This window comes from Rhea americana, unplaced genomic scaffold (assembly GCF_003343005.1).
Source record: "Rhea americana isolate MKP2758 unplaced genomic scaffold, rheAme1 scaffold_287, whole genome shotgun sequence".
In the NCBI taxonomy this organism is placed as follows: Eukaryota; Metazoa; Chordata; class Aves; order Rheiformes; family Rheidae; genus Rhea; species Rhea americana.
Genome location: NW_028186409.1, coordinates 158405 through 172670, shown reverse-complemented (window position 1 = coordinate 172670; position 14266 = coordinate 158405). Strand labels below are relative to the sequence as shown.

At 52.3% G+C, this 14266-nt stretch overlaps 1 protein-coding gene across 1 annotated transcript; it reads right to left on the bottom strand.

The window, feature by feature from the left end:
- Window positions 1-110: 110 nt before the first annotated feature.
- On the bottom strand, window positions 111-5727 carry PRR29 (proline rich 29). Its single transcript, XM_085308940.1, has 6 exons — window positions 5650-5727; window positions 4858-4960; window positions 3204-3337; window positions 585-766; window positions 377-447; window positions 111-142 (listed from the first exon to the last, which is right to left on the bottom strand). The coding sequence occupies exons 1-6, from the start codon at window positions 5725-5727 to the stop codon at window positions 111-113; spliced, it is 600 nt and encodes a 199-aa protein (XP_085165066.1).
- Between the last annotated feature and the right edge of the window lie 8539 nt (window positions 5728-14266).

Genomic DNA, 14266 nt, shown 5'->3' with positions numbered 1-14266 from the left:
CGGTGGGTGGTGTCATGGGGTAGTACCTTCAGGATCTGCTTTTGCTGCAGTGGGATCTTCTGAGGTCAGGGGCTGGGACGTGCAGCAGGACATCTTGGGAGGCACAGAGCTCACAGCCTGCCCTCCATCAAGTCATAGTACTCTGCAAAGAGAAAGGAGGACCTGGAATTTGGGCATCGAGAGCAGCCCTGTCCCAGCAATGCCAACAGCCAGCAAGAAGCTGCGGCTGTGCAAGAGCCACCCAGGACCTGATGGATGGAGGGAGCAGGGAGGGCTCAGACCTCAGCTGGGAGCTGGAGAACACACTGAGGTGTTTATGTAGGAGAACAAGAGTGACCATGGAGGGGAGAGAGAGCTCTCCGTGGGGTGTCCTTACCTGAGGCTGGCAGGACATTGGCTCCCACGGTCCCTGTAGCACTGGGAGGTGGTGGAGGAGGCACTGCACTGCTGGAGAGTATGAAGGACAGGGGTGAGTGCTGGCCTAGCATTGCTCCCAGCTTGGACTAGAGGTCCCGTTGTACTAGGCACTTTACAAACACAGAACCCTGTGTGGAGTGGCACAAAGAGACACCCTTGTTACTCACACCTCCTCATCCCTGGCTGCTGAGACTGGGCCCAGGTAGCGTACAGCAGCTGGCCCCCGGGCCTGTGCTGGTGCTGGGACTGGCCAGGACAAGACAGGAGCAGGACTCGGGCAGGGAACGTAGTAATGGTGGAACACCACAGCTTCTCCTTCCCCATCAGTCTGCCAAGGCATCGCAGTTGTCTGCAGGGAGAAATAAAAAGCAGAGTTGTGCTTCGCCCCTTTTGACAACCTGGGTCTCTTGGGCACGCACACGCTCTTCTCTTCAAAACACCAGAAAAGTGTTGCCACAGAGCTGCACTTGGCTGCAATGCTGCCTGCAAGGCAGTGGCTCTCCCGGAGCCTGGCTGGGTGGGCTCTGCCCCACACAAAGCCTCACAGCAGGCAAACATTCAGGCTGTAGCTAGTCCTGAGCTGGCTCTGAATGGGATGTCAGCAGCATCCCGGGGGGCACCAGCAGCCATGTGGGAACCTGGCAAGAGGGGAGCCAGCACKGCTGAAAAGTCTCCCCGTTCTCTCTGGGGAGATTTTAGTCCTACAAAGGGGACCTCTACATGCTGCTCCCATTTGTTCTGACCACACTGATGCCATGCGGTTGTTTTGGAAAGTTTTTAGATCGAGCCAGTTCAACAACCCTGTTCCAAGCAYGGCTGCAAGGGCATGCACTGAAGTAAGGGTGGGGGCACACGGCACTGAGGGCACCACCAAAACTGGGAGGCCATGTCAAGAGCCACTCAGAGAGCAGTATCAGTTCCTCCACTCCTTGGGAGAGCTGTGATGAGTGATGATGAGTGGGGCTTGGTCTCCATTGCTGCGGTGAAGCAGTTGGCCCTGGGTAGGCAGCATGGGCAGGGTGCAAGCCTGAAGATGCCAGCTGGCAGCAAGCAAGGCAACTGCACATCTCTCGCCTYCGCTAAGAAAGCACTAGTTGTTTCTCCCCATGGAGATGAAATGTTTAATTTGATTTTGTTTCAGGATTGACTTTTAAATGAAAACCTTTGCAGAGTCATTCTGCTTAATGAATTGCACTCAGCCTTGCTGCTCGGCAGCTCTAGTCCAGCTTTACACCCTGTCCATGCCACGATGAGTGTGGAGGAACCAGGATTGCTCTACAGCCAAGACAATGCCACATGGGGAWGGATGGCCAAAGAAACACAAGCCCACACAGGGCAGCCCTGGGAATTGCTCAGAACAATCTGGGATTGGTCCTGAGGGGACCAGGGAGGGAGGAGGACAGCAGAGAGACAGGAATGGGGAGCCACATGGCCACTGGGAATGGGCRGTAGAGACAGTTTTTAGCAGCTGTTTCTATCCAGATCGACTAAATCACCTCTGAGCARCTTGGAAATGGTCTATGCCAGCAGAGCTGGGTGTCAAATCAGCAACTCTGCRCAAGATAAAGATTGTCCAGACCTCAAGGGTCTGCAAGCCAGGGCCTGAGCTGGGCTGTGATGGATGAATGGCTGCAGTCAGAGGGATGCCACACTGTGCTGGGAAGGGACATGGGTGTCCTGCTCTCCTGAGCAATGCTGGTAAGRGCCCTTTGCCCAGCAAGGGCCTGTGTTGGTGTGTCCCAACTCTGCAGCCATGATGGACTGTGAAGGGAGGAGTAGAAGGTCGGAAGCAAGAAGCAGAAATGTGTCTTGGAAGAGTGCRTTAGGAAGACTATTGCCAGCAGGTCGAGGGAAGTGATCCTGCCCCTCTACTCAGCTCTCATGAGGCCTCATCTYGAGTACTGCATCCAGTTCTGGGCTCCCCAGTACAAGAGAGACATGGAGCTACTGGAGAGAGTCCAGCRTAGGGCTACAGAGATGATCAAAGGGCTGGAGCACCTGCCCTGTGAGGAACAGCTGCGAGAGCTGGGCCTCTTCAGCCTGGGGAAGAGAAGACTGAGGGGGGATCTGATCAATGTGTGTAAGTACCTGAAGGGAGGGTGTCAAGGGGATGGGGACAAACTCTTTTCAATTGTCCCGTGCGAAAGGACAAGAGGGCAAAATCTGAACCACAGGAAGCTCTGCCTGAATGTGAGGGGGAATTTCTTCGCTGTGAGAGTGACAGAGCACTGGAAGAGATTGTCCAGAGAGGTTGTGGAGTCTCCTTCTCTGGAGATATTCAAAACCCGCCTGGATGCAACCCTGTCTAATATGCTCTAGGTGACCCTGCTTGAGCAGGGAGGTTGGACTAGATGATCTCCAGAGGTCGCTTCCAACCTTATCAATTCTACGATTCTATGATTCTGAGAAAGCCTTGGCTGAAGGGCAGCACAGTGATCAGTCCAAGAAGAAGAGAGAAAGACCTGGGGCCACATCCTGACCCTAGTAGAAACATGCAGTGTGATGAACTGCAAGSAGAGTAAACGAGATGAACTAGCTGTGTGGGTCTGTCCAGTGTGTAGGAGAGCAGGATAACCACCCCAAAACAAGTTGCCAGCCCTAGCCACAAAGCCACGCAGCAAAATCATGCCATTGGGGCATGGCTGCTCTGCCAAGCCAAAGCCAAGACATCCTGCTTTCAGTGTAGCAAAGTCACCAGGGAAGGACCTAATCCTSAGAGAGCCTTGGTGGGGAATGCATGGTCACCTTATGTCCCCAGCCTTATCCAGCCTCCATGGCCCTCTTACCTGGGAAGTGGATGGAGATGGCCCGAACCCAAAGGACGTCAGTGCTGACACAGCCAGGCTGTTCATCACCACCTGGTGCATTTGGGAGTTTTGAATCATCATCAACTCAATTAAATCTGCCAGAGAGTAAGGGGCTCTGCATCAGAGAGAGGGCAGAGTAGAGCAAGCACACAAGAGACACAAGAAATGAGCACAGTTGAGTAGAGGTCCCCACAGTGCTGTAACGGGGCAGTAGAGGCTTGTCCCTGTGCCCAAGCAATGCGAGCTGAGCTAGAGCCTCCCAACCCCAATGTGAAAGGCTGAAATGGCATTTTAAGATTATTTTGCCTAGATAAAGCTTTCATATATATATATATATATATATATATATATATATATATATATATATATATGTATATATGCATGCTTTTTTAACTTTAAGTGAGTTTAAATGATTAAATGTCTGGTCTGGCTTCCTGCAGTTGCCCTTGCCCAGCTCCCCTTACCTGTTAGCAGAGTCACCCTCTAGTYCGCTCACTCCACAAGGGTCAGCAGACTACAATGTCCAACACAGGCCCCAGAAGTTCAAGGCAGAGCCGAGACAGTGCTGCRCCAACTGCTGCATCTGTTCGCTGCCTCCCTTAGCTGCCTCTTCAGCCTGTAGCCGAGAGCTGAAGCAGGCTGCTCTCTGCTCTCAGGCAGCAGAGCTTTGCTGCAGGTCCCATAGCACCCCCCAAGAGCATACAGTCTTTGGGCTCACCTAGGCTTCACCCTATGGTGTGTCCCAGGGACCACAAGACCTCCTGGCTCTTCTCTCTGCTCCTTTGCCCCCTCTTAGGCCAGCTTTTTGGAATCCTGGATTGGATGAGATTGGGAGAAACCCTTGGAAAGTGTCCTTCTTTGCTTCTGCTTGCGATGTCACATGGGCTTTGGGGCTGGCATATGTCTCCTCTGGTCTCACCTAGCATGCCCAAGGATCTTGTATCTCCCTGGCCTACAATGGTAAATTTTGGGGAAGCTCCCTAGACCGACATAAAATGAGGTTTCRAAGGCCAGAGAGAGCTGGATTTCAAAGAACAGCCAAAGCCCCAGGAAGATCTTGGCGTGCCCAAAATGAGCCCAAACTACAAGTTTGGCAGAGCCACCAAAAATAATATCTTGTAGGGCAAAAGAACCATCAAAGCACAGAGCGGCCAGCCCTGCCGAGATTGTGGAGTGCAGAGCATGGGCGCCAAAGCTCCGGCAGCCCTGTGTGACACAGACATTATACACACACACATGCTGACACACGAGCGATAACCTCCAGCCCTGGGGGAAAGAGGGGAGCGTGAGGAAACAGCGAGCAGTGAATCAGCTCTCGCTTGCGTACCGCGTCCCCCAGCCCTTGTCTCTCATCCCGTCACATGGAGGCCTGTGGGGACATTAATGGTTTCATCTTCTCCCTCATTCCACGTGATGGGTATGCTCTTGGGCAGGGAATGGGCAACGATGCCCTTTCAAATGCTCAGATTGTCACAATTTGACATTGCAAAATGGTTTGGAGACAAAACTGTCTTTTTATAGCAGCATTACTTAACTCATCTTAATAAGGCTGGAAAAAGAAGAGGCTAACATAGAGGCAGTTTCAACACTGGCATGGCAGGGTGGAAGTGCTGCAATRTCTACTGTCACGCACCTCCCCGGACGTGCAGGGGTCTGGCCGGCCGAGCCAGGGCAGCATCGGTCCCGGGAAGCTGCTGGAGGATCATCAGCGGCTGCTGGGGAACCTGCAGAGCCCCCTGGGGAGATTGGATGTGTCAGTGCTGAAGTGCAGGAGGGGAAGGGAAGTCCTAGGGATCTCCCACTCTACTCTTAATTTACCCCCCTGTTTCCCCTCAGCCAAGGCAGAGAGGGGTGTCAGGACAATGCTGAAGAGTCAAGGCGCATTTAGGAGCTCCCCTCTTTTGGGTGGTCCCACAGCGAGTGTGGGAGCCAGGGCTGAACCCCAGCCTGCACAGAGTCGAGAAGGGAGAGGAGATGAGACCAGGGAGAACAGCAACGCTGAGCCCAGGCAGGGGACAGAGATGAGTATCTCAGAGAAAGGATGGCCTGAGCTGACCATTTTTCCAGGGCTGCAGCTCTACAGGCCTGGACCCCGAATGCAGGCCTGCGCAAGTCAGCCTGTCCCCATGCTTGGGGACATGTCCCCTTGTAGAGTGTCCTCCAAGAGGTGCCTGAGGCTCCTGGTAGACAGGGAGTAGGGGGGCATTTTACAAGCAACCTTGTCAGAGACTGGCCTTGATGGTCAAGACCCCAGTGCCCACCCCTAAACCCSAACCCCAACTCCTCTAACCTCCTATCCTTCTTCCCTGCCCTGTCCAGCCCCAGACTGTTTCCCCAAAACAGGGTGCACCTTGAACCACAGGACCCTTGCGAACTCTAACTGTCCCATAAATCCAGGAGACACAGCCGCATCTCCAGGGCTTACCACTTGTGGGACAATGTAGGTCCCTGCTGGAGTCTCTCCCCAGGCCCCACCGGAGTCCCCTGCTTCCCCCGTGTCCATGGCTYGGGCAGGCATGCAGGCAATGGGCAGCCAGGGATGAGGAAAGCTGCAAACACGAGCAGGACTCGTTGCTATAGCTGCTGGGCCTAAACAAACCCTCCCCAGAGATTTGGCCAGTGGAAAAGGAGTGTCCTCAAACTGTTTTTCCCCACAATGTATGCCTASTACTGGTGTAATCCTCTTGGCACAGCCAATGCTGTGATTCACAGAACAGGGGTGGCTCATGCCCCCTGGACAGTATTCCCGAATCTGGAGGGCAACCTTCCCGTGCCTGCAGGGAAGCAAGCAGTGCTCACTGGGAATGGGGGGCTGCAGGCTAATCCAGCCCAGGCATCTGCCCTGGTGGTGCCAAGCACGGAGTCCAGGGCAAAAGGGTGCAAATCCCAGACTCTGGACCCTCTCTCAGAGGGAAGCACTGCAAGGGTGAGCTAAGAGAAAACAAAGCTTACCCAAGGGATCACTGCTGCACCCAGCTGCCCCAGCCCCCAGGCGTGGAAGTGGTGTGGAGCCAGGTGTTGAAGGGGCTCAGCACCCGGAGGACTGGTCCCAGCAGCCTCTCATGACTTTCGGCTTGATTGTCAGAGACAATCCTGTCTTTAATAGCTTGATAGACCTTTTCTTTCCTGAATGCACCTCGTTATTGTGAGCCTGGAAAAACTTTTGACAGCTGCCAAACCCCACGGCAACAAGATCTACAGTTTAAGAGACATTCCCTTTCGTTAGCTGTGAACCCACTGCCAGATCATCTCACAGGGTGCTCTCTAGCTCCAGTTTGGGGTGAGGCAGTGGAAATCCCACCCTGTTCATGCTCTCCTTGCTGCCTGCAGCCAGGAAAACAAGGAAGTGGAAGTCTGGTGGGACACCTTTTTGGCTCTCCAAAGCTCAGAGCTCCAGAAAGCTGTAAGCCTGGCTGCTAAACTCCCTCATCCTGCCCATCCCACATGTTGCTGCTCTCTGCCTAAGACGAGGATCATGACACTGCAAGACCGCTGCCAGTGAGTGGAGCAGCTCTGACGTGCCTCAYTTGCTCCTCGCAACAGTGCCTTTATGAAGCCTTTGCTTGGGACTTATGGCAAAGCCCTTTCCAGCACCTGGAGGGGACAGGAGCCAGCCGTAAGGCACCAGCACATTCGTCTGGATAGGAGCCATGTCACACACACCTCGGGGTGCCTCCAGGCCATCATAGCAAAGCTAGGCCAGGCACCTTTTCAGGGAATATTGGCAGACAAGTCAGGGTGACCASCTGCAGTGAAAACCCAGGAAAACCTTGGGTGGCAAGGCTCAGTGGTGTCTGCCATTGGATAGGGCTTCCCTGCCAGCATGCCACAGGCTCACGGTCTCCCTAGAAGGAGGGAAAATGTCCTTTCACCGCATGGGATGTCCTGTTGCAGTTAGTGAGATGTAACACGCTGTAATTGTGATGGGCCATGTGCCACCAGGCTCTCCTACAGCACCGAGTGTGGATGGAGATGGTCCTGAACCCTGCTGTGTGCAACCTGAGACTTGGTCCCAAGGGCAATGGGGCACCCAGGGACCAGTGTTAGGGTCACTTCAGCCTAGACCATTTCCCCAAGGTGTGTAAAGGGCAGTGACCATATCCCTCACGAAAACCCTGGCCTGTACCAGCTTAGCAGGTGCATGACTTGATTGCACCAGAGTCTGGCTTCTGCCTGTTGTTTTCTGCTAAATTCCTCCCATTCTGACAATAGCTCAGTGCTAATAAGGGGTCCAAAATGACCCATGAGCGAGACCTGCGGCAGAGGCTCAGCATGGCACAGTGCCGGCACTGGCGGACCTCCCAGCGTGGAGCCCAGATGGTGTTGCTGCTGCTGTCCCCCCGCCTTGCACAGCTGCCTGGTGCACAAGGCCACGCTGGGGCAATCTGAGCTCTCAAAACTAGTGTTTAKTTTGTACTGGAAAGAAAATAAGTCCCTTCCAACATTCTCACAAAGGAAATCTTGTGCAGCAGGCTGTGCTCAGACAGAAAAAAAGCTCACGTTTTCCATTTATCTCCCTCTGGCCAGAGAGCTTTGGACTTCCAAACTCATCTCAGTGAAATGCTGCTGCTGAGACCAATATTTCTGCCCAAAATCTTTGTGCCCCAGCAAACCCACTGCAACGAAATGCCACTGTTCCCCAAAGAGCCCAATCTCCTGCTGTCCTCTCTCCCTCTGCAGGCACTCAGGTATCTTTCCTCCACCTCTGTTAGCTGCATGCCTCCAGTCTGTCTCTGTGATCTTTTCCATCAATATTGAGTCCAAAATAAGATGGCTCTTGCTTCTGCCATCAGCCATGTCACCTTGCACAGATCTGGGAGCATTTCCCAAGAGCCCAGACTGGAGCTAGCCCTGCTTACTGAGCAGAAGCAGATCTCTCCAAAAATTCCTGTCCTGCCTCAAAACAGGACTGGAGACACCTCCAGATGCCCCATGAGGAACACATGCTCTTTCCACTCCAAGATCATCTGCCTTAGCCCCCAGCCATTGGCTCTAGTTTGGCTATTTTCTGCTTGAATAGAATTTGCTCTGTGTTCCCAATTTCTTCAGGCCCCTCTGGAGTACTTCTCTGTCTTTCGTTAGAACTCCTAAATTCATATTGTTTACACATTTAATTACTGTGCTGATTACCCTCTCTTTCTGGCAGAGCCTAGCTGGCTTCAGACAAATCCTGGCTATCAGCTTTGCTGATGCTAATATCATTCCAGTCTGTAGGAAAGATTCAGATGCCAGGGCGAAGGGCTTAGCCAATTGCAGGATCAGGAGACTTTCTGCTAGTGGTGGGGCAACAAGAGGAGCCGAGAGACTCACTTTGAACTCCTTTRGAAACACCCACAGTAGCCAGAGCCCTTTTGGAGATGTTATTAGCTACCTTCCTGCATACATGATTCAGGGAGGTTTGGGGGTGTTTTGCGTAAGTCAACATAAAGGCAGGGATTCAGCCATGACCTGCAAGTACTGCAATAACCACAGTGGGAAGAAGCAAGCGTCACCTTAGGTAGGCCATAAAACAAGAAATCAGCTTCAGGGAAAGCACTGCAATATGGATAGGGGCTTTTTTGCTCTGTGCTCAAACTGAATCAAGTGCAGGCCAAGCCAAAAGGCATCAGTGCAAGCCACAGGCAAGATGCATCGCAGGCGGTGTTGCAGGACAAGGCAGAGGCTGGGGACTGGCTCCGTGCTGGAGGGTCTCRTATAAGGGCATCCCTACTCCGCTGCATCTGGTCACCGCAGTCTGTCCCTTCTCATGTATCTGACACCCCGGCATGTCCCCCAGCACATCTCCCACACAGAGAGAAGGGAAGGCCAGACATGGGCACCAGGCACCTATCTGCAAACATCAGTCCAGCTTTCAATCTTCCTTGCAGCAGGGAATCATCAAATTAGGGATGTAGATACCAGGACTGCGGCAATTAGTGTCCAGGCCTCCTCCAGCAGGGAGCATTCATGGGCCATGTGGTGCTAGAAGCAAACTGGGTAAGAATTACTGTGAGGTGATGGATGGTGCGTGCTGAGCAGCAGAATAAGTGCGTGCCAGCACGCAGTGCCGGGGAAGCCAAGGGGAAGGATGGGGCTGGGAAAGGCCTGAGGAAATGCAAACGTCGAAGCACACGCAAGGGAAATGGAGCAAGGCAGCCTCTGGCAGAGCTGCCCAGGATGGCTGTCTTCAAAACTGCATCCATAAGACACTGGGCTCAGGCTCTGTGTTTGCCCAGAGACACCTTTTATAGAAAGAAATGACTCACTGGCTGGAGGTACGGCTTTGCTCCAGGGAGATAGGGGTGAGGACCACAGTTAGGTGACTTTCCTAATGTACCAGGGGAAGCAACAGCTCGRAATCAGTTTATATTCCCTGTTTTGGTGTGCTTGGTGATGACACGTGTGCTGTTCATGCTTAGCACACCAGGGAACAAGGGCTCAGGAGAGATCAGAGGATTTTAAAGTTATGATGGGAACTGGCCCTTCTGTCCCCAGTAAGAGCCACCTTGCTTAACCCTTCCTCTAGACAGAGATTATTCCAAAAGAAATCCTGAACACCTGGACTAAGGATGATCAGATACTAATTTTAACAGTAGCCCTCTAGCCCTCACTTTGGCAGGTGCTAAGCCCCTCTCTTACTATTAAAAGTCTGAGATTGCTTAATCTGGAAACTCTAACACAAATCTTTATGCTAAATCCAGATGGACCCCAAGGCCAGGATCTCAGCCACATCCTCAGGTTAAGCAGGCTGAAGGTGAACTCCACGAGCCATTTGGCTCTGGGCCACAGTCAGGACCAAGATAGTAGTCCCATCTGAAACAGGACCAATTTCCTGGGACTTCCCAGGAGGTCTCATTGTCCTCCAGGCCCAGCCATGGAGGGGAGACATGCATCCTCTCCCATCACCTGAGCTCAGTGCAGCAGAAGGGGAGCCAGGTTGGTTGTGAACTCTTAGCTTGGCCTGGTTAGACTTCTCCAAACCCTCACCCTAACAGGAGAGCTGATGACAGGGGAAGCTCATGTCATGGGAAGACCAGGTTACAGGCAGGTTCGATCACTTTGCGGAAGCACCAAAAGAAATACCAGAGTGGAGCTTACCTGAATGACTCATATCGGTACCTAGGGCATGACAGAGAGCACCAAGGATGCCAGCAGACGACCTACACTCTGGCACTGATGACTCATAGAGCTGCCCGCTGATAACTGGAAGAGGGTGACAAGGTTACGGCATGTCCTTTGTGCCCTCCCTCTTCCCAGAAGGCAAATTGGAGCCAGACAGATACCCAAAATGAAGTAATGCAGACAACAGGCAGTAACCTTGCCTAAGACCTGTGGAAGATGAAGAAAGCAAGACTGAGGCAATAGATCCCCCTAAAATCACTGTTGGGTCCTAGGAGGTATAAAAAAACAGTTCAAAAAACTGTCATCCCTAATCGAGACAAACTATGAAGTGAGGACTCAGCAGCTGCTGTCCCCTGTCCTCTATCACATGAAGCTAATCCTCAGCACACACCTCCACGGATATGGGTGTGCAAGTGGGTGGAAGTATCTCACTTTGAAAGTCAATGAAAATTAAGCCACCTTCCCCTTCCAGGAGATCTCACAGGGAGTTTTGAGTCCCTGGTGCAAAGGAGAGGTAGCTAGTCGCAGCCCAGTGCCTGAAATAACCATAGGATGAAYGTGGTCACAACACAGGGACCCTGCTAGTGGCCCCTGTGCAACCGCCGGGGACAGTCACCTGATGTGATGGAGGCAGCATGGGCTGGCATCTCTGCAGGAGTCCAAAGCTTCACTTTTGGCTGAAGCCCCTATCTGGAGAAGCCACCCTTGGATGGGTGCGTGGGGAGACTGGTTTTGAGTGCTGGGGACACCTGGCTGCTTTGGTGGCTGCTTCAAGGTACGACAGAAGTGCTCAGAGGAAACACAATTACTCCACTCAGTAATTCCCACACTCAGAAAATAAGTATTTGTCACTCGCAAAAGATAACTGCGAGTGACTTCATTTGCTTTGGAAACAACTGAGTCATTTGTAATTGCTGGCATGCATTAACCGAAATCCCAGCTCCGCTGTTTGATTAATGGGAGTGCCAGTGGCTCGAGGCCAGCCTTCTGGGAGCTTTCCTGCAGTTTCAGTGTGGACATGAGGCCTTACAAGAGCTGGGAGTGCTGCCAGCCCTGCCACCCATGGCCATGTTGGGGACTGGTGTCCCCTCACAGTTGCAGGGTGCCACCCACATGCTTCCACCCTGGTGCCCTGCCGGCGCTGCTCTGCGCCCTGGGCACATGTGGCCACGAGATGGTGGGGGATACATCATTTGCCCAAAACCAGGATGGGAGATCAAGCTGCTGTTGGCTGGCCCAGTTCATCCTCACTGGAGGAAGGGGAGGATTGGGTCTGGAAGGCAGAGATGCTTGGGCATCACGTGGATATCCCCATGCCACATCCCCTGTAGGATGAGGTGCTGCTGGGGAAGGATGCTGCCCAGCTGTCAGCGATGCTCTACTTGCATTTTGCAAGCCAGGCAAACCACATCCGGCCTTTTGTATCATGGGGACCAGAACAGCCACATCTGAAACTGGGCTATTTCCTACCAGCTTGGGACCCATCCATCTAGTGAGCTTGCCACTAGATGGCACAAAATAAACCAGCCTTACAGGGAGATCTTGGTAGCTGGGGGCCACTGGGCCACTGTGACTGTGGAGTCACCATGACCATTGAGCCAGACCCCATAACTGTTAATTGTGCTCCTCTGCTGTCCACATCTGTTCGGAGCAGCCCAGACTTGTCAGCAGCACAAAGCCTCAGGCCCCAAAGCACGATGCACCCTCACAGCAGAGCCCTGGGCTGTTAACACGCAGGGCTATTTGCATCAGATATGGTTTTATTTGGTTTTAGCAGTATCTAATAAGGCACCCTGCCACTTCATGGTTTATTATTTTTGGAAAATTAAATTATTAAGATTTGTTGTTTGCATTCTAGYGGAAACCATCAGACAGTAATGAGTTTGCCCAGGTCGCAGAGCTCTTCTGCGTCAACATAACCACAGGTTCAGCTTTTGCCAGCCCGGGCATAGGAGACCAGCGTCAGTCACTTGTGATAACATTATGTTTAACGTAATGTTAAACAGGTCATGTTTAACATTAAGGAGCCAGTTCCTTCCCTATGTTTTTAGGAGTATTTAATTTACCCAGTAATTTTGACTGAGGTCTTTGAACAGTAAAGTAATAATGATGGTTCATTCGTTCACTTCATATCTCATTATTAGAAGTTGCGGAAGGAACAGATAATATGGTGTGCTGCCTCGTTAAGAACTGGTAATGATGTAGAAGTACTAAAATTATAGACATAAAATTATAACGAAGTGCTGAAGTCAACTCTGGGAAACGGCCAAGGTCACGGCTGCCTAGAGCTCCTGCTGGGTCTGGTGGGAGAGGCTGCTGGTGTCCACCCTCCCGCACTGGCTGTGTCATACCTGGCACCGGTTTTGGCGTAGTTGAATTGCTCAGCTAAGACCCTCCACCTAACTCATTTAACAAAGCCACCTGTGTTACAAAGCTTATTTATGCCTCGAGAGGACCTGGCAGTCCTCACAGGGCACCCGCYAGGGCCATTCTCCAGGGCAGATACCCTCCTAGATTGCTTTTGGTATCTCTGCAGGTGGATTTGCCTCTGCAGGCTTTTGTGCAGCTGCAGTGTGTGCTCAACACCTCTGCTTTTGCATCAGCTGTGCATATTATTCCCCCACCTGTTTCCACTCCTCCCACATCATATATAGGTGCAGAACAGCCTTCTCTGCCTTTTAGCAAGGGCCCTTAGGTGCTTTTCAGTTCCTGCTTTCACCATTGCCCACACTCATCCTTGGTGAGTAGGATTTTGTTGGTCTGTGGCTGCAAAGCTGGCTCTTTAACTCAGAGATTATCACAACTGCTTTCTCTGCACTCCTGGATTTCTTTTTCTTCCAAGCAGCTCTGYTCACTGCTCCTGCCCTTCTTACTTCATTGCCAAGAGCATTTTTTATTAAAATGGTGTGGTTTCAGTTGAAATTCCCCTTGCTAAAAGGGCTGGTGCTTCAAAGCATGGAGGTTGAGCCATATGCAGAGAAGCCCCCAGATGAGGACCTTGGGGACCACAGCTGGCCTCAGGGCAGCTCCTGTCCTGGGTGTCTGCTGAGAGGGTTACTTTGACAGGTATTTTGTGTTGAAGGGAGGCATGTGTGTTTGCAGCCATTGCAAACCTTGCATGAGTGCCCTTGTTTCCTGGGGTCACCAGCACCTTCTGCTCAGGGGCTTGGACTGACTGCTGTTTTCTGTAGTGCCTGGAGTCCTGGAAGCACCAAACCACTGCAAACATGAGCTCACCTGAGGTTAAAAGTCTCCACTGCGCCCTGCTGGTTTTCCATGCAGCTCTCTGATGTGCTGGACATCCCATGTGAGGCCTCTGGGCAGGGTGGGGATGGGGCAGGTTAAGGTGGAGGGTGCACTTTGTCAACCATGTGAAGGGGACCTTGGGCCTTACTGCTCAAAAAGGGATGCAGAACGTGAGTTGGTGAGAAGGAGCCTGCTGGCCATCACCCAAGKGGCTTCTGTATGTTGCCCCTCTACTCAGCTCTGGTGAGGCCTCATCTTGAGTACTGCATCTAGTTCTGGGCTCCCCAGAGAGATATGGAGCTACTGGAGAGAGTCTAGTGTAGGGCTATGAAGATGATCAAAGGGCTGGAGCATCTGCCCTGTGAGGAATGGCTGTGAGAGCTGGGCCACTTCAGCCTGGGGAAGAGGAGACTGAGGGGGGATCTTATCAATGTGTACAAGTACCTGAAGGGAGGGTGTCAAGGGGATGGGGACAAACTCTTTTCAGTTGTCCCGTGTGAAGGGACAAGAGGGCAAAATCTGAACCTCAGGAAGTCCTGCCTGAATGTGACGGGGAATTTCTTCACTGTGAGAGTGACAGAGCACTGGAAGAGATTGTCCAGAGAGGTTGTGGAGTCTCCTTCTCTGGAGATATTCAAAACCCGCCTGGATTCAACCCTGTTTAATATGCTCTAGGTGACCCTGCTGAGCAGGGA